This window comes from Mesoplodon densirostris, chromosome 1, assembly GCF_025265405.1.
Source record: "Mesoplodon densirostris isolate mMesDen1 chromosome 1, mMesDen1 primary haplotype, whole genome shotgun sequence".
In the NCBI taxonomy this organism is placed as follows: domain Eukaryota; kingdom Metazoa; phylum Chordata; class Mammalia; order Artiodactyla; family Ziphiidae; genus Mesoplodon; species Mesoplodon densirostris.
The window spans coordinates 39,722,407-39,742,151 of NC_082661.1; the positions used below are offsets into that span (position 1 = coordinate 39,722,407).

The 19,745-nt window shown below is 33.6% G+C and overlaps 1 protein-coding gene across 1 annotated transcript in view; it reads right to left on the minus strand.

Annotated features, from left to right (window-relative positions):
* Positions 1-546: 546 nt before the first annotated feature.
* Positions 547-19,745, minus strand: part of PTEN (phosphatase and tensin homolog) — a 91,365-nt gene continuing 72,166 nt past the window's right edge. The window contains exons 5-8 of the mRNA XM_060102431.1: positions 16,034-16,175; positions 10,950-11,116; positions 8,209-8,433; positions 547-4,026 (exon numbers count right to left, since the gene is read on the minus strand). Coding sequence (XP_059958414.1) covers positions 3,841-4,026; positions 8,209-8,433; positions 10,950-11,116; positions 16,034-16,175 — 720 coding nt within the window. The 3' untranslated portion in view covers positions 547-3,840. The remainder of the gene's footprint in view (positions 4,027-8,208; positions 8,434-10,949; positions 11,117-16,033; positions 16,176-19,745) is intronic.

Here is a 19,745-nt window from a genome sequence, read left to right on the forward strand (position 1 = left end):
TAGAAATAACAAGATTAAGTTCAAGTACACAAAGTCCTTTAGACTATTCTGGAATATCAATTTTTAAATGGCCAAGTCACAATGAGTAGATGAAGCTCCCCATATGTTGATGGCATACTACAGAATCATAAAGAATGGAAAAGCCAAAAAATTGAAATCTGAGATATCAAATCCATTCTGGGGAATTATCTTCAGACATCTTAGTAAAAAAAATATATATGCACAATTTTTCAAGACTCGTGAACTTTTTAGGATTAGCATATTATTTAATGTGCTTGAAACTATATTAAGTGTTGACTAAGACACTAAAAAAGCTAAATGCCTCTCTCAGACATGAGTAGACTGATACTCTACTCCCAAACTGACAAGAGCCCATGTTTTTATATAACTGTAGGCTTTGAAGGACAGCAGGGAAAAAAAAAAAACAACAAACCTTACAAAAACTTATTAATCACATTTGGCTGCCCATCATTTAAAATGTCAATAAATCTAATCAATTTAAATTATAAATATTAAATATTCTCATTTAATAAAACACCCACACAATGACAAGAATGAGACTTTAATCAGTTTTAAGTGGAGTTTATAACACTAAGAGATAAAGGGTTGTTAACAAACACAATAACAAATGGACATCTGATTGGTATGAGGCATTATCCTGTACACATCGTAATTTTTTGTGTATCCTCAGTGCATAGCATTTACACACAGAGCCACTGCTGCACAGCACAAGAGTATCTGAAGAGGCTGAATCAGAGTAAGGCTGTTTAACAGACTGAAATTTTTTAGTATATATATTCTATATGAAAACAGATTGAACTTTTGAACTGGCAGGGTAGAAGGCAACTCTGCCAAACACTGCAGTTAAAGCCCCCACTTTAGTGCACAGTTCCACCCCTTCCATCTGCATGCATAACACATTAACAGTATTTAAAGGTAAACGAGGCACTTTGTGGCAACCACAGCCATCGTTATGAACATATTGCACAAATTTTCTAGAACTAAACAGTAACTTGGTACCCTACTTTTATTTTTTAAAGCTGAAACATTTGATGCTGCCGGTAAACTCCACTTAAGTTTATAACCTGTGCCACAGCAAAGAATGGTGATGCTATTTATTCAACTACCCTTTAATAATTATGGCAAAAAATGTTCAAGAGGAGCTACAGAGGACTTGGGATGGTACAGGGCCCAATTGTAAGCTTTCTTAAAAGTGATGCCTTCAAGTAACTTCAGACATGTAAGCGGCTGCACATCCAAAAAGTCTAAGAAAACATTCCAGAAACTCAAAGAGATTACCTACAGAATGCATTTCAGGCTAATCATGAATACTGTCATAAATAAAGTTTTAATTAGGACTCAAAAACCTTTCAGTCATAGCAATTCTTGTCAAATTCTATGGGCGTGGTAACTGAAATAAAGGAGAGTAGTATGTATAATATATATTTATATATATATAATATATATAATGCCATTTTTCCATTTCCAATGACTACACCATAAAATGTAAGCAAGGCTTCTCAAAAACACTGAAACATTCAACATCAAAACCCTCATTCAGACCTTCACATTCCAAAGGAAAAATAATAACAGTGCAAAGCCCATTATAATGTCATTATTTATGACCTGGCCCTCCATGTTACATATTGGAACCATACAAGTTACACTTTAATATACTGTGCCCAAAACTGTAACAAATAACAGTATTAATAACCATCTTCAAAACATGAATAGTTGGTTTTCATTTTAGTCAACAGTTTTCAGCTTTTATGAAAGACAAGGTGACATATAAATTTCAATGATGAGATCTTAGGAATAGGTGTCTCTAACTTTACCAATTTAACTTAGGAGCAGTCAATCAATTCTCTATATATCAATGTTTAAATATAAATGTGTAAATCCTAACAGCTTTGTTAAAAATTTTTAAATTTTATTTGTTGAATGAAACTGATGAGGTATGGAAAACATGTCAAGATTATTTACTAAGAATATTTTAGATGAAGTTCTCCCTAATCTATTTACCATCAAACTCTATATATGCTGCTCTAGTAGGTCCTATGCAATCTGTATTTGTAAATTAACTAGGTCAGACCACAGCTAGTGAACAATTTCAGCACCAATAAGTTATTGAAAATGAGATTTTACACCATTAAGAAATAAATTGGCTGGATGGTCACATGTTTCAAGGTCAAGGTATAATTTGAAAGATACCAAATTTCTGGGGGAAAAATCCTTTTTAATCATATCTTCACATTAACTTTACAATAGTAGTTGTACTCTGCTTAAAATCGTATGCAGTCTGGGCATATCAAATATATGATATTTAAGAAGTGAAATTGAAGCCCTTGTCCTAACTCTAGCACTATGAAGAAATGATTCAACACTGCACATTTAAAAAAATCTATTCTTTCAATAGCAAATTGATAAAAGCATTATGTGGGACAATTTCTACTGAAAAAGTAAATGACATTATTTGTGCAGTGTTGAAAATTTACTGCAACTCTAATTTCCTTTTTAACACAAATAACGTCCTTTTAAATATAAACATTATATGTATTCAGTATTCAAGTAAAATTCCCTAACAGTTAATGACATTTAAAAAATGTGCAAAACTGCAAAACTCACTGTAATGAATGTGTAAGGTCAAAAGGGTGGAACGGCTGACATCTATTGGATTGAATAAGTGCATCATAAATCTTTAAAGGAAAAAAAACCGCTTACTGTAGAATCTCAAATTGAAATTTCCTGTGCAGCATTACAAAACATTTTATATTTAATGAGAAAAAAGAAGCTTTTAGGCAGCACATGAAGCATCCACAGCAGGTATACGATTGAAAACTAATAAAATAAATGTAAGTTGTTGACTGATGTAGGTAATAATAGCATCTGACTTTTAGCACTGGCCTTGATTACACAGGAGATGGAGCAGTCATTACAATTGAGAAAACATATTTAATAAATCATTGTCAATTTTATAATGTTTCAAGCCCATTCTTTGTCGATAGCCTCCACATTTATATGGTTAAGTCATTGTTGCTGTGTTTCTTATCTATGACCACATTATTTTTATATCCCTTCATTTGTGGATTCTTAAGATGTTGTGGAAGGTTCATTCCTGTACCCCAATACAGATTCACTCCCTCTAGCTGCCTTTTCTAGCACCAATATGCTTAAAAAAAATAAAATGCACAAATAACAAGCAGTGACAGCGGCCAATTCCTCAAATGTCCAGATTAACAACTGTAGCATGCTAAAGAAAGGTGCGTGTAAATAGCTGGAGATGGTATATGGTCCAGAGTCCAGCACAAAACATATTCCTTTCTGAGCATTCCCTCCATTCCCCTAACCCGAATACATGCATTAGAATGTAGCAAAACCCTTTAGAAACTCCTCTTAGCCAACTGCAAACTTATCTGTTGCCACAAGTGCAAAGGGGTAGGATGTGAACCTGTATATCACAAAGCTCTTTAGCCACTTCAGTTGGTGACAGAACACAAAAATGAGAAATTCCTACGTATACACATCAGTCTGTCTCCACTTTTTATAAAACTGGAATAAAATGGGAAAGTGCCATCTTTATTTATCCTAATTGAATTTTAAATGTCCTTTTGACACAAAAAGGTATATACATGACACAGCTACACAACCTTTTTTCAACTGGACAACAAGTGTCAAAACCCTGTGGATGTATAGGGTAAAACAAGATTGGTCAGGAAAAGAGAATTGTTCCTATAACTGGTAATCTGACACAATGTCCTATTGCCATTAAAAAAAAAGGTCCATTTTCAGTTTATTCAAGTTTGTTTTCATTGTGTTTTATCCCTCTTGATAAAAAAAAAATCAGACTTTTGTAATTTGTGTATGCTGATCTTCATCAAAAGGTTCATTCTCTGGATCAGAGTCAGTGGTGTCAGAATATCTATAATGATCAGGTTCATTGTCACTAACATCTGGTGTTACAGAAGTTGAACTGCTAGCCTCTGGATTTGATGGCTCCTCTACTGTTTTTGTGAAGTACAGCTTCACCTAGAGAAAGAAGAGAAAGTATAAATGGAAAATCCATAAATCTGACTAATCTTAAATTACTTAAAGATACATATTTTTGACAGATTCATTTTTAAGTACTATGACACATATGATCTTTAAAGGGCCTTTTAAATGACCCTCTTCTTAAGATTTCCTACACTTTCTTTCTTGGTATATACTGAAAAGAAACTGGGATGTTAATACACTATATTTTTTAATAGGCATGTTACAAGCATTAACTAAATAATTCTGCAAAAGAAATGTATTGAGTTCAATAGTCCACATAATCTATTTTCAATCACAAAATTAAACTCACAAAGAGTTGAGTTCCAAAAGAATGTTTCACTTAACTACTTATCTGAAATTCAATGTATTTTCTGATACAAACAATACTAAAAAATACAAATACTACACTATGTAAAATACTGATTAACAATGATGTTTAGGATTCCATTCACTCTAAAAACTTCACCAAAAGGGAGTAATAAGAAAGTTAATATCCTACAGTGCTCTTAACAGTGAACCAACAGCCTTATAGGCACAGCTGAAATAACTGTCAAAACAACTCTAGGGCTTCCCTGGTGGCGCAGTGGTTGGGAGTCCGCCTGCCGATGCAGGGGACACGGGTTCGTGCCCTGGTCCAGGAAGATCCCACATGCTGCGGAGCGGCTGGGGCCGTAAGCCATGGCCACTGAGCCTGCGCGTCCGGAGCCTGTGCTCCGCAACGGGAGAGGCCACAGCAGTGAGAGGCCCGCGTACCGCAAAAAAACCCCCAAAAACCCGACTCTAAACGGTAGGTATCTATTTTAAAAGAGAGAAAGCTGTAGCTCAGAAAGGTTAGGGAACTCGCTAAAGGCCACATATCTAGTAGGTAGTGGATGTGGGATTTAAATTAGATCTGACTTCAAATCCTTTGATCATTCTATTATATCTACAGCCCCTCCCCCATGATCCAAGAATCATTATCAATTTTTCTCCTTCTCTTACATCCAATATCCAATCCATCAGCAAATCCTTTTAGTTCTACCTTCAACTAGCCTCCCAGCTTTCATTCTTGCCCCTCTCGAGTCTATATTTTAAAGGAGGGGACAGAGTAAACTTTTAAAGACAAAATTCAGATTACATCTTTCCCAGGCAGAAAACACTCAACGTCTTCACACTTGGACTGATGTGAGTTAGTCAAAACAATTTCTTATCTATTGCTCCTCAAATAAACCAAGCTCACTCTGTCTCAGGGCTTCTGCACCAGTTCTTCCCCCTTTTCCCAGATATTTGTATAGCTCACTCATATGTTTACTTATAACTGAAATAGTTTTTATTTGTAATTACAAATATAAAACCTCTTGCAATATTAAAACAGAAAATAATAAAGTTAGAGGAAGTCACATTTTAAAAGCTAATAATTGAGTAAAATATAGACAGAGAAAAGAAAGTAAATGGAAACCTACGAATTCTAGAAGACACTACTGAACACTTTAAATATAAGATCTAAAGGCACTTATTATTAGATCCATTTTCACTTAAAACAGGTAGCCCCCCCCTTTATTTTTATTATTACTAGCAATATTTTTTTTCATCTTTTTTATTTTTATTTTTTGCTTTATAACAAATTTAATCAGTTATACATATACATACGTTCCCATATCCCCTCCCTTTTGCGTCTCCCTCCCACCCTCCCTATCCCACCCCTCCAGGTGGTCACAAAGCACCACCGAGCTGATCTCCCTGTGCTATGCGGCTGCTTCCCACTAGCTATCTACCTTACGTTTGGTAGTGTATATATGTCCATGCCACTCTTTCACTTTGTCACAGCTTACCCTTCCCCCTCCCCATATCCTCAAGTCCATTCTCTAGTAGGTCTGTGTCTTTATTCCTGTCTCACCCCTATGTTCTTCATGACATTTTTTTTTCTTAAATTCCATATATATGTGTCAGCATACAGTATTTGTCTCTTTCTGACTTACTTCACTCTGTATGACAGGCTCTAGGTCCATCCACCTCATTACAAATAGCTCAATTTCGTTTCTTTTTATGGCTGAGTAATATTCTATTGTATATATGTGCCACATCTTCTTTACCCATTCATCCGATGATGGACACTTAGGTTGTTTCCATCTCCAGGCTATTGTAAATAGGGCTGCTATGAACATTTTGGTACATGGTTTTCTCAGGGTATATGCCCAGTAGTGGGATTGCTGGGTCATATGGTAGTTCTATTTGTAGTTTTTTAAGGAACCTCCATACTGTTCTCCATAGTGGCTCTACCAATTCACATTCCCACCAGCAGTGCAAGAGTGTTCCCTTTTTTCCACACCCTCTCCAGCATTTATTGTTTCTAGATTTTTTGATGATGGCCATTCTGACTGGTGTGAGATGATATCTCATTGTAGTTTTGATTTGCATTTCTCTAATGAGTAAAGATGTTGAGCATCCTTTCATGTGTTTGTTGGCAGTCTGTATATCTTCTGTGGAGAAATGTCTATTCAGGTCTTCTGCCCATTTTTGGATTGGGTTGTTTGTTTTTTTGTTATTGAGCTGCATGAGCTGCTTATAAATTTTGGAGATTAATCCTTTGTCAGTTGCTTCATTTGCAAATATTTTCTCCCATTCTGAGGGTTGTCTTTTCGTCTTGTTTATGGTTTCCTTTGCTGTGCAAAAGCTTTGAAGTTTCATTAGGTCCCATTTGTTTATTTTTGTCTTTATTTCCATTTCTCTAGGAGGTGGGTCAAAAAGGATCTTGCTGTGATTTATGTCATAGAGTGTTCTGCCTATGTTTTCCTCTAAGAGTTTGATAGTTTCTGGCCTTACATTTAGGTCTTTAATCCACTTTGAGCTTATTTTTGTGTATGGTGTTAGGGAGTGATCTAATCTCATACTTTTACATGTCCCTGTCCAGTTTTCCCAGCACCACTTATTGAAGAGACTGTCCTTTCTCCACTGTACATTCCTGCCTCCTTTATCAAAGATAAGGTGACCATATGTGCGTGGGTTTATCTCTGGGCTTTCTATCCTGTTCCATTGATCTATCTTTCTGTTTTTGTGCCAGTACCATACTGTCTTGATTACTGTAGCTTTGTAGTATAGTCTGAAGTCAGGGAGCCTGATTCCTCCAGCTCCATTTTTCGTTCTCAAGATTAGCAATATTCTTAAAAGCTATGATTAGGTTTGCTACATGCTATAAAAATGGAATGAAGAGAGAATTTAAAAAGAGAAAGGAGGAGGGTATGGTGAAAGGAAGAGAGAAAAATGAAGTAGAATAAGAAATAGGAAAGGGGAAGAAAAAAAATGGCAAACCACCATTTGGGAATGTTTACAAGTCAGCTTTTTAACCTGGAGAATTCTCATGTAGAAATATAAATAGAAATATACACATACATATCACATTTAGATAAAAGTAAAATGAACCAAATAATTCCATAATAAGAGGAAGTAGACAGAGTTTTAAAAAGAGAAGGAGAGGGGAGGATGATCAGAGGCCTTACGGAGCACATGAGATTGAAGTTAAGGTTAGAATGTGAGGCACAGACATGTGAAGGGCAGGGAAAGGCCAAGGGTGGAGAGATTCGGGGAGAAGGAAAAGGATTGTAAAGACCTGAGGCAGAAGAGTATAGCATTTTGAAGAACTGAAAAGAGACCAGGTCTGAGAGTGAATCGCAGGGAGAGAATGTGGCTAGAGTAGATGCAGATGGTAGTCCTGTGCTAAATTATGCAGGTTCCTGCAGGTCACATCAAAAAAGCACAAAGTCTTTAAAAAGTATAAACAGGAGTGACACAATCAAGTCAATTTTAAGATCGCTCTAAGGAGTTGAGAATAAACTGGAGGGGGACAAGAGTAAAAGCAGTGAGAACATTCCATATGAATCATTCCCAAAGGGCTGAGTTCCTTTCCACTTCTTTTTTCACCTATTCCTACTTCATATCCAACTTACTTAAATCCCCTCCCTAACCTATGCCCCAGATTTCACCAACTAACAAAGAATAGGGTAAGGAAACTGTAACCTTTTGACTCTCTGTGCATTGGATTTCATTAGAAACTTTCACCTTACTGCTAAATAAACAATGCTTATGAATATACATAATTTAAAAATTAGTCAAGCAAGTCTTTCACCAGCTACACACCTAGAATAAAACAAACACACACACAGAACCACTTACCAACTCCTCAAAATGTTTTTAACTGACCTTAAAATTTGGAGAAAAGTATCGGTTGGCCTTGTCTTTATTTGCTTTGTCGAGATCATTTTTTGTTAAAGTGAGTACTAGATATTCCTTGTCATTATCTGCACGCTCTATACTGCAAATACTATCAATTTCTTGATCACATAGACTTCCATTTTCTACTTTTTCTGAGGTTTCCTCTGGTCCTGGTATGAAGAATGTATTTACCCAAAAGTGAAACATTTTGTCCTAAAAAAAAAAAAAAGAAAACAGACATAAAATATTTTTTAAAAAGACAATGTTACTTATATTCAACATTATATTCACTTATATTCAACATGCCCTAAGAAGTGAACAAATTATGCCATGTGTCATTAATATTCTGAATAAAAGTAAACACAAAGACTAATACTGGGCAATCTGTGGGTTATCTGTTGCATCTAATTCACATAGGACTTTTCCTTTAATTCAAATCTAGACCAAAAATGTAATTCCACAAGCCCTAAAATAAACTTACTTTAATACTTTAAGTAAAATATCTCTTTTTCTAGTCTAACACTAGTTTTTAAAAGTGTTGAGTTTATATGTATATATTAAAAAACCCAGAAATGGACTTAATTTTGTTTCAACAAGCTATTACAAAATTTACTTTACCAAAAGTTCTTAAAATGTCACTACAACTTCCCAAGGAAGCAAGGCAGATACATTTTTACTTCTACAGCAATACAAACATTAAGTGGCTCCAGTTTCTTGCATGACAATGTATATTTGAAATTTTTCATAATACAATATGGGGCGGGTAAGAACTTCAACTTTTTGTGGTTATAAAATGCCTATTTTTAAAAAATCACTTATTAACTAATAATGAGGTCTTGTAAATCAAAAACCACATCAGAAGTTCATTATTTCAAACCTTTCTTGACCAACATAGAAAATGTTCTCTCTCTTAATTAGTGGAACTGGCCTGTATGCATTATTTGACAATTAATGATGTACAACACCATGACACCTTATCTGGTGCCTTAAACTGCCATTTAAATCTTTTATTTTAATTTATCTTCAAGTTTATTTTCCCAGGAAGATGGTAAGACCCTTAAGTAACTTATGTCTTAAATGTCTTTGTATCTTTTAACAGTACCTAGCATAGCAATTTTATATAAGGTAGTCTTTGAAAATATTGTTAATTTCAATCATTTTAGAAAAGTTACTGAGTTAGTAATAACTAGACACATATTTTACTTAGAGTCAGAAGAAAATAAGCTAGTAGAATTTAAATTTCAAAAAATGTAGATTCTGCTAATGTACTGATTATAGTAAAACTGTTCTTGTTTAAATCAGAACAAACATTTGTAACAGGCAAGGAAAATCACATAAAATGGAAATAAATGTAAAGTAATTCAAGATACACAAATTATTATAAATATTTAACTTAATCTTCAATTTTACATGTGTTAATGTAATGTATAGGTGATAAGAACTAGAAGAATAAGAATTAGTACACTCCTAAACATATAGGGAAACAGTGATACAGGTGCCTATTTTTAAAAGCAAAACATAAAATCTTATGTGTACCAGTCTTACAGTGTATAGAAGGAAAAAAATTACTTACCTTAATATTAAAACATTTGTTAACACTTCTTGGATTATTGAAAAATATATTTTCAAAGTTACTGTGATATACTTAACTTTTATTTATACAGAACATGTAGGAAATGGGTTTCTGGTGAAAAAAAATCAGTTTTACATTTTGTGATTTTCCAGCTACCTGGATTCTGGATAAAGGAAATTATACTTCTTTTGACAAGTCAAAATAGAGGTTAAAATTTCTGTAGTAAATGAAGCTTCCTCTTATTTTCTCTCAAAAAAAAAAAAAAAAGCTAAAATTCAGTAAAATGAAATCAATCCTATTACAGAGACTGTCTAAAGATTAGCAATACACTATCTGGTATGTTTAAGGAGGCAGTAACAATATACACAGCTAATGTTTTTGTTCATTACTACCTAAAAATTTTGCACCTTAGGTTCACCTTAAATGTTCATACTTAATATTTTAAACCAAGACAGTTTGTTTTAAAATGAGCCCCTGCATTCTCTAAATATAGCTCAGTGAGATGCAAACCTCACTAACTTTCTAAACCTGCATATTTAAATAATACCACACTTTTCATTGTTTATTACTTCCTCTTCATATTTATTTCTCTCCTAACTAAAAATCGAAATACTCAGTAATTTGAGGAAGCTAAATATAAAACGACCCAGTCTCAAGAAACATTAACCAAAATGGGGGAAAAGTGGTTTGTGTCATTACACAAGACCACAAACAGATTTTATTTATACATACAAACCAAATTTTTTTTTCAAACTCATGGTCCCATGTTAACTTCTCAGTAATTAATCATCCCTTCTAAAAGGACTGTAACTGATTGAATGGGATATGTATGCAATCTTTAATACTTTTATAAAATTTATATGCATAACCTAAGTTAAGGAAAATTCAACTCAAATTATAATGCCACATGGCCGTTTCCTTCTAATAGACTATTTACCATTAATAATGGCTCACCGATGCCATAGTAAGCAAAGCATGTGCAGATCTAATAGAAAATCCTTCATGATTCATTAGATGTCAGTCATAAAATACATCTTTTAGTCTCTCCTTACAGAATGACTTCTGCCTAACTAAATGCTTTAAGCAAAAGATCTGAGGTTACTATTCAAGGTACGGCTATTCTGGATATTTTTCCCAATAAAAGTAAAGTGCAAACCTTTTTTAGCATCTTGTTCTGTTTGTGGAAGAACTCTACTTTGATGTCACCACACACAGGCAACGGCTGAGGGAACTCAAAGTACATGAACTTGTCTTCCCGTCGTGTGGGTCCTGAATTGGAGGAATATATCTTCACCTTTAGCTGGCAGACCACAAACTGAGGATCTGCGTGGTCAAATACATAACTAGTATCACTTCACAGGAAATACCTTTAACTGTCAAACTGTCAAAAGCTATTTTGATGATTAATATCAGCAATATACACAAAGTAGTAATTCTGCATCTTTAACCCCTGATCTAAAACAAATCAGTGGATAGAAAATAATAAATAGATAGCTAAATAAATAAATAAATACATAAATAAAACAAATCAGTGGAAATAAACTAGGGCAAAATAAAATCAATACAAGGTTTTCCCTAATTTGAGCCTTCAACATAAGGTTCTATTACTGGTATTAAAGTCAATTCTATTTCATAAATAGTAAATACCAAGACTGGACTTCTAGCACTGTACAGTAATATCAAAATTTCAACATTACAATGTTAAAATCTAATATAAAGTATTTTAAGAATTAAAATGAACTGCATAAAAAGTTACTTTTAAAACAAGTATTTGCTGCAGTATTTTAAAGTCTCTACCACGGAATAAAAACCACAAAATACCAATCATTACACATTAACAAGAAGAGAATATAATCCATAACAAAGTTATAATATATTCCATAAGCACAAGTTTCAATATTTATAAAAATATTAACCATAATTAATTTTACTTATAACATGTTTTATTTTTAAAGGTATATAAAGCCACCACCAAAAGAAACAGGAGGAAAGAGATTTGAAATATCTGCAAAGAAATGCAACAGACATCAAGTACAAATTACAGCACAACCCCCCTCTCTCCAAAACACACTCCATTTTCATTAACAAGTATTTTGGCTTTGACCCATATGTGTTTTAAAATAACTGGTAAAATATGACCTCTCAAGATGTATCATGCTCATATTAGCAACGCAACTAAAAGGCAGGTAAGTGTGAACAGGCAAGGATTATGTTCTTTATTTTTAAAATCTACTCATAAATACATTTATACCTAATGACATTAATGACAGAATTTAAAGTCATGAACATTAAGATCCTAGGACTTGAAAAACTTTAAGTTACTTAAATAATTTGACAAAGTATAACTCTTTTGTAGTACACCAAGTTCAAAAACAAGAGTTCATTAGAAAAAAAAGTAATTAACCTGAGGAGGTAAGAAGTGGGTCTTAAAGTTTCAAAACATACCAAGATAATCAAGAAATAAAAACATAAGCTTGCATAAAGTGCATGAGAAATACATATATAGAGAGACATAAAGTTCTCAGCACCAAAAGGCATCATCCTTAAAGACAAAAAAAGAAGTATCACATTCTTTATCAATGTGACCAACAACTGAGGACAAGGCAAAAAGCTTATTCAGGCTAAATAAATTTTCCAGTGTAATAAACACCTACTGGCTCATCTATATAATATGTAAAGAGGTAGCATCAATCACATAATAAATAGCAGGCTTCATAAAAGCATGAGGGATTATTCCAATATGGATTTGTGAGACATTTATCATGAGAAAAAGGAACTCTAAAAAAGGGAAACATTACACTAACAACCTGTCAATAATTTTCACTTCCTTGACTAAAGATTCAAAGTACAAGGAACTATTTTACAAGACTTTATTTGTTACTGAAAATTTCACTGGGAAGCCTAGCTTGAAGAAGCAAATAAACAAGGTATGATTTCAAAGCTGTGATAAAAATCAACCAGGAGGGAAATGCCTTGTAATCTTATTAATTCAAACTCCACTAATTCAGAATCTGATAATCCTGACCTTAGGACTTTAAAAAGCAAATTAACTGTGTAAGCCAGATTTCAATTAAACTACATCTAAAATGTGTACCTTCAAGAACTTTAGAATTATATATACAATTGATAATCTAATTAGAAATTAGTTTTTTGAGGAAATATCTAAGCAACACTAAGCTAAAACATTTTAATAAAAATAAGTAGAAAGTATTTCTTCAAATCACTAAAGAAAATAATTTTCTTTACAATATGAATTTCACATTTTAGATAGATAAGACTAAACTTAACAGTTGTCCAACATTAGTATGGTTCTTTTGACTTCTAAGACACAACTCTGAGATATATATCTTTGGTATGATCGACTGTGTTCTAAAAAAAAGAAACGAAGAGACTGATACGTAGCAGACAAAAATTACAATTAAATTTTCTTGGATATATGCATATTGATATAGTGTGAGAGAAAAATCGTACTGGTCATCTTTTATTAACTTTTTCAATACTTTTAGATACACAGAAGATAGTAACTTTTCCTTTATTTAGAAATATTAAGACAATACTCAAATAAGAAAAAGGCTGTTAACCCCTGACAACTTTGCAGAAGATACTTTATTTTCACATGGTTTGTTTTCTTCACTGATTCCTCTTCCTCCTCCTGAACCCACACTGTTACAAATCCTATTTTTCTCAGCTCTCACCCTGTTTTCCTCTGAACCTTCCCATCTTCTAGCCCCACGCCAAATTTACATGAAAGGCTTAACTACTATGTCTCTTTCCTAACGTTTCTCAAAATATCAGGTATATCTCTCACCTAAGTTCAAATCCATACTTTCAAGTACCCACTAAATATCTTCATGTAAATAGCTCACCTTTACCTAATTTACAACATGTTTAAAACCAAAATATCAACATTCATGTCTCCAAGTCTCAGTTAGATTCCCTTTTCTGTCTTCCCTTTTCTGTGAATTATTCACCTGACCAGAATAAAAACTTCGACAAGATATTTAGATATAAATGGCAAAAGAAAAACTAATCACATCTCATTTGATTGCCCAAGCAAAGCACATCTGGCTTAAAGCAAGTCACATAACTGCTTTCCTTTCCACCATTTTTCTCCCTCTTGCAATGACTACCTTCTACAAAACTGTACCTAAATACAGCTTATTAAGCCTCTCGTATGACCACTGACACCATAGTATTTATCAAATCAAGTCCGATATGCCCATTTGGAGTCCTCCAACACTCAGCCACACATTCCGTTCCTATTCTATTCTCCATCTCTATATTTCTTGTCTAGCTCATTTCCTTCTGCTGTGCTTCAATTCAAGCTATTTCCTATTGCCTGTAATACTTTGGTTTTAAGGCCAATCTAAACTGTATGCTTTCTCAAATGTTCAATAAAGAGATGGACTTCCTTCATGAAACTATTTGACAATCCCCACAAACTTGATTTTTCTAAATATACCATTTATGATTTATACATACAACCTCCCATTAGTTATATATTACTTATACTACAGCTTTACTACATAGTATTAAATCATAGTGCATAAACAGAGAAGTAGCAAATTGGTAAAGATTAAAAAGATTTCAGTAGTAAGTTGAGAAGTTTAAATGTAATACACTGAAAGATCCAACACACACACACACGCACACACACACACACACCATTTAAATGTAGAGCAGAACTGACAGATGTTTGCTAGAGACCAATGTGAAAAAAAAATTATAGTAGATAAGATTATTGAACTGAATGTTCTCTCTCCCTTATTATTTCTCTAATATTTTATACCTTACCATTTGGCTCTTACAGTGATATCTAATACTATAGGAAGAGCGTGAGCTTTTTTATTTTCTTCCTTTTCCCTTCTCCACTATAAATCTAAAGTTCCTGTGCCAATCATCTCTGATAGCCTAGTACCTTGTACTCAGGAGTTTTAAAAATTGTACTGAGATGACAAAAGCATCAGTGAGGTCTCTTAGAAGCCTTTCATATGCTGTATTAATAGATCTGTGGTCTTTGGTAAAGTTATTTGCCCTAAGAATACAGAAAAGATCTAATGAAGGTGATCACACCATCTGACAAAGATAAACAACATCAAGAAATTAATTCCCTAGGTATAAATTAAGGTCAGAAAAATTTTAATTACATAAATACTGTCAAGAAGCAAACTTTAAGCTAAAAACTGAAACCATCAACAAATTGCAGAATATCACTGAAATATTATTAGAGGTATTAGAAAAAATAATACAGTGGTATCTTATCTAGAAACTACAAAATTGTATTCTGAATAAATAAAACACAGTTCTTAAACATGAAAACATGACTGATCACTTCCAAGGTAGAAACTAATGTAACAGAAAAAAGCAGCAACAGTCTGGTCTTTTACAGGGCTGAACAATACTTCCTTCCATGTGTTCTCCCTTGACTACCTGCTTTGGATCAAAGTATTAAGGTTCCTATCAGTTTAGCTAAGAACTCTGGCAAAGAATAGCAGAGAAGCAGAACAGGACCAGGGTGACTGAGGTAGGCTTATAGAGGTTAGGGTAAGAGAGAAATAAATTAGAGGCAGACATCAATGACATGATCCTTATTTAGTACTTTTCTAGGAAGTTTCAGATTTCAGAATATCTTCATATTATTGATGAGCAAAGACAAAGAGAGGCAGATGATGTGCCCTCGGTTACATAGCACATTAAGGACAAATCTAGCACTGGAACTCAGATCTAAATCCAGGTTTTCTCTAATACTCCACACACACTGAATCTACCCTATTCATTCAATATACTTCAGCTTGTTGCCATCTCTTATCATCGTTTTCTTTTTCTTTTTCTTGTCCCTATCACCATTACTATTAATATCTAGTCTTACTAAGGTATCAAGGAATTGGTCCTTGCCCTAACACCAGTAAAGGGATGAATCCCAATGCTACTCTCATGCTGATGGGACAGGTTATTTTAGTCATCTAGTCAGAATATAGGCTGCATTTGGTAGTTGCAGCACAGAATATTTCTTTCATAAATATAATTTGGCTTCAAAGACATTAAAACCCAATGGTCTTAGCTTCCATAGCCCAATGTGCTGAACAACTGAGCTAATTAATTAGTTTGGATACTTAAGAAATATACAAACCTGCATAAAATTTAAGTGTGGTAAATTTCTTTTTAGACTTTTACATAAACTTCTAGCTATGTTAAGAAAGTGTTCCAGTACATCAAAGGATGAGAATTTAGAGCACTTACTGCAAGTTCCGCCACTGAACATTGGAATAGTTTCAAACATCATCTTGTGAAACAACAATGCCACTGGTCTATAATCCAGATGATTCTTTAACAGGTAGCTATAATAATATACATAGCGCCTCTGACTGGGAATAGTTACTCCCTGGTGGACAGAAAAAAAAAAGAAAAGCCAAATTCAAAAGAAAAGTTCCATTATAGTTATTTCACTAAATCGTTATGGTAACTGGGTTGTATCCATTGAAGAACATATATACATTAGAAATTTGACCTTAAATGATTTAATATTTAAATCCAGCTCAGTAATAGAGTAAATCAAAACAACATCAACATAAAGGAAACATCAGAATAACTTTTCTCCCTTAAAATACAATTATCATAACACCCCCTTCTATTCAATGGTCACAACAATCTCTGACCCATGTACCCAATAAGCAAAGGCCACTTCATATCCAAAATAACTGTCAAAGGCCTCTGCACTACAGCTGTGCTCTTTACACGTAGGGTTCCCCACAAGCATGTATAGATTCTTATTAAACACAGAATTCCTCAAAAACTTGGATACCTATTTTCCAGGCAAAAGCATATCAGAATCAGCAAATCAGATAAAGGCATATTGCCTTTAGGAGGCAGAAATAGCAGCAGCAAAAAGTGATGCTGGCTTTAGAACCCCATAAAAACAAGAGTATGCAGTTGACATAAATGTATGCAATAGTTTGATAACAAAGGTACTTAGAGATGTCCCTGAGCTACATACACCTCTTTGCATGTAACCAGGGAAATACATAATGTTTAGAAAAGTTAAGTATTACAGTGCTAAAAATATATACAACTCATGTGGTGTTTAAATGGGGACCCTGACTTATCTCAAAAAAAAAAAAAAATCTACTGTGTGCAGCAATGCACTCACTAATGATGCTAAATAAGTGAGGTATTAGGGAACTTATCTAAGGTTTCTTTTCCTATTACATGATATGACTTCAGAATAATTTAAGCATTTAACTTAGAATTTGCAATATTTCTCTTTTAGATGTTATATTGGCACCTAAATATCCCAATGTGTTAAAAAAACTCTGGACAGGGCTTCCCTGGTGGCGCAGTGGTTGAGAGTCCGCCTGCCGATGCAGGGGACACGGGTTCGTGCCCCGGTCTGGGAAGATCCCACATGCCGCGGAGCGGCTGGGCCCGTGAGCCATGGCCGCTGAGCCTGCGCCTCCGGAGCCTGTGCTCCGCAACGGGAGAGGCCACAACAGTGAGAGGCCCACGTACAGCAAAAAAAAAAAAACAACAAACAAACTCTGGAGATAAAAACTTTTCTTTCCCCAATGAAAAGTAGAAAGTACATTTACGTAAATTTAAAGAAAAGTATGTTGAATGGCAGGTATATAGGTATTTGTTTCAGTATTCTTGGTTGTTTTTTAAAGGTCAGCATGATTTTATTACAATTTTAAAAATACATAGAATGCCAAATAATGGATAAAAGCCATTTCAAATCAGGACTAATGATCTAAGATTTTGGCTATAGTACAAAAATCATATAATCAGAAAACTGAGATTTGAATGTTGACAGTCAAAACACAAACTTTGTTTCTGCAGGAAAATGAAGACAATACCATCTTCACAGGATTCTCATGAGGATTAAACACTAAACACAATTAGACAAAAGCATGCTAAAACTACAGAATGTTACAGAAATCTGAATCAGCAGTTTTAGAAATTCTACCTACATTTAAGGTATAATTTTGGAATTGCTGGATTTTTAGTTCTACATATTTTCTTAAAGAAATGGCAATAAAACAGTGTTGCTTTGAATAGCTGCTACAAACACTAATGCTAAAAATTATCATTAAAGTTTAAAAAGTGTTTAAACTTATTTTTTATACATTATTTAATGCCATTTCAGCAAAAAAACTTATTCATATTTATCAAGATAAAATATAGAACTGCAAAGCAGGTTGGGGGAAACAGGAGACAGAAGATGGGTGGGTGGGAATCTTTTTTGAACCATGTGTATTTATAATCTAGTCTAAAAATTAAAATTAAATAAGATTTTAAAAATTAAATCAATGGAAGTCTACTAGACGACCAAGCTGTCAAGTTATTTATTGGGGTTTAGTGGAATGATAGATGATATTTTTTCTCTTTATCTCCATTCTTAGTGTAAGTTTGTATGAAATAATTAAAAGGTTTTCAAGGCTTTAATTTTACTCAAGTAGCAAGTGACTGGTAGCATATCTATAATGCAAGTGTTTATACACCCAGTTAATCCTTAACAGAAAGGCAAATGTGTAGAGAAACAGTGTTGTGAATCTGTTAGTTCTCACCAGCGGATGAATAATTAATGTGTAAATACAAGATGAATCAAAATTATTGACACAATTCAAAGAAAAATGGTGAAAAACATAATGGTAAATTTATTATTTTACTATCAAATTATGCATAATTAGTTTTCTGTACCTTAACTTTGCAATCCTTACCTACCTGTTAGCTTACCGGCATCTCAAATTCAATGTGTCCAAATTAACAGAAATTAAAAAGTTGGGGAGAAATCAAAAGCTTTACAGACAAGCAAAAGCTGAAAGAATTCAGCACCACCAAGCCAGTTTTACAGTTTTATATTATATCTTGATATCTGGTAATGAATAAACTCGTTTTGTTTTCCTTAAAAAAAAAAAAAAAAAGTTTGGAAGGCCCAAATGTGTATGGACCATAGCCCTTAATGTGTCGTCCTCACTCTGTTCTCATCTCTTAACAGCCATCATGCATACTTCCTAAAATTTAATTAACAATTCAATGTATTGTACAGAATACACTGTAATCTAGGATTCGAAATAAAATGAGTAAAACTTCCACACTAAGTTGACAATGTGATTTGTAACACTTCAAATATCATATTTCCTGAATGCATACACTGAAAAAAATGATTCATGTGCATGTTTTACGTACAGCATCTTGAATGTTAAGATTAAATTTAAAGATATATCTTTTTAAAAATCTGAGAAATGAACTTTTTACTGATCTTCAAAAATTCTACATATCTGAAAAGAGGGCTGACCTTTAAAGCTCTTGAAGACTAAAAATTACATTTTCAAATTTTCCATTTTTTCATTTAAATTAAGACTAATAAAAATCAATTCTATTCTTGAATCAAGAATTTTTAAGCTAAACTGGTCTATAACTATATCCCAAAAATATAGTTCTACTCTCTACCACTAATTATTCTCCTTTTCCTACTCTAACTGTGAAGAAAAATACTTATATTCTTAACTTTTTTCCTCAAGTAAAACTTTCAAAACATTCTAATTTTAGATAAACTTAGCATTCTTCAGATTGACTTAGCATCATATTCCTGGCCATCATCTCAAAAGGCAGCCACTGCTTCTTCAATTCCCTTATATTCACAGACCAGGAGGATATTTGGTGTTCCTCCCACTATTCCTTCCAATCCACTTTTCCACTGTCTTTACCAGTCTCATCTATTCCAAATCTGTATCATTCAATAACTCTTTCTTCTGTTACGCACTTATTAACACTTGACTATAATGATTTCAGCATTTTAAAACCTCTCTTTCTGTCCTGTCCCAAATATCATCCTCAAAGAACTAAGTTCCCATTTTACTGGGAACCCTGAGGTCACCCGATGTGAGCACCCTCAAAATTATTTTCTCTTGTCTTAAAATCTTTTTAGTCCTGATATTTTCTAACAGTGTCTCTT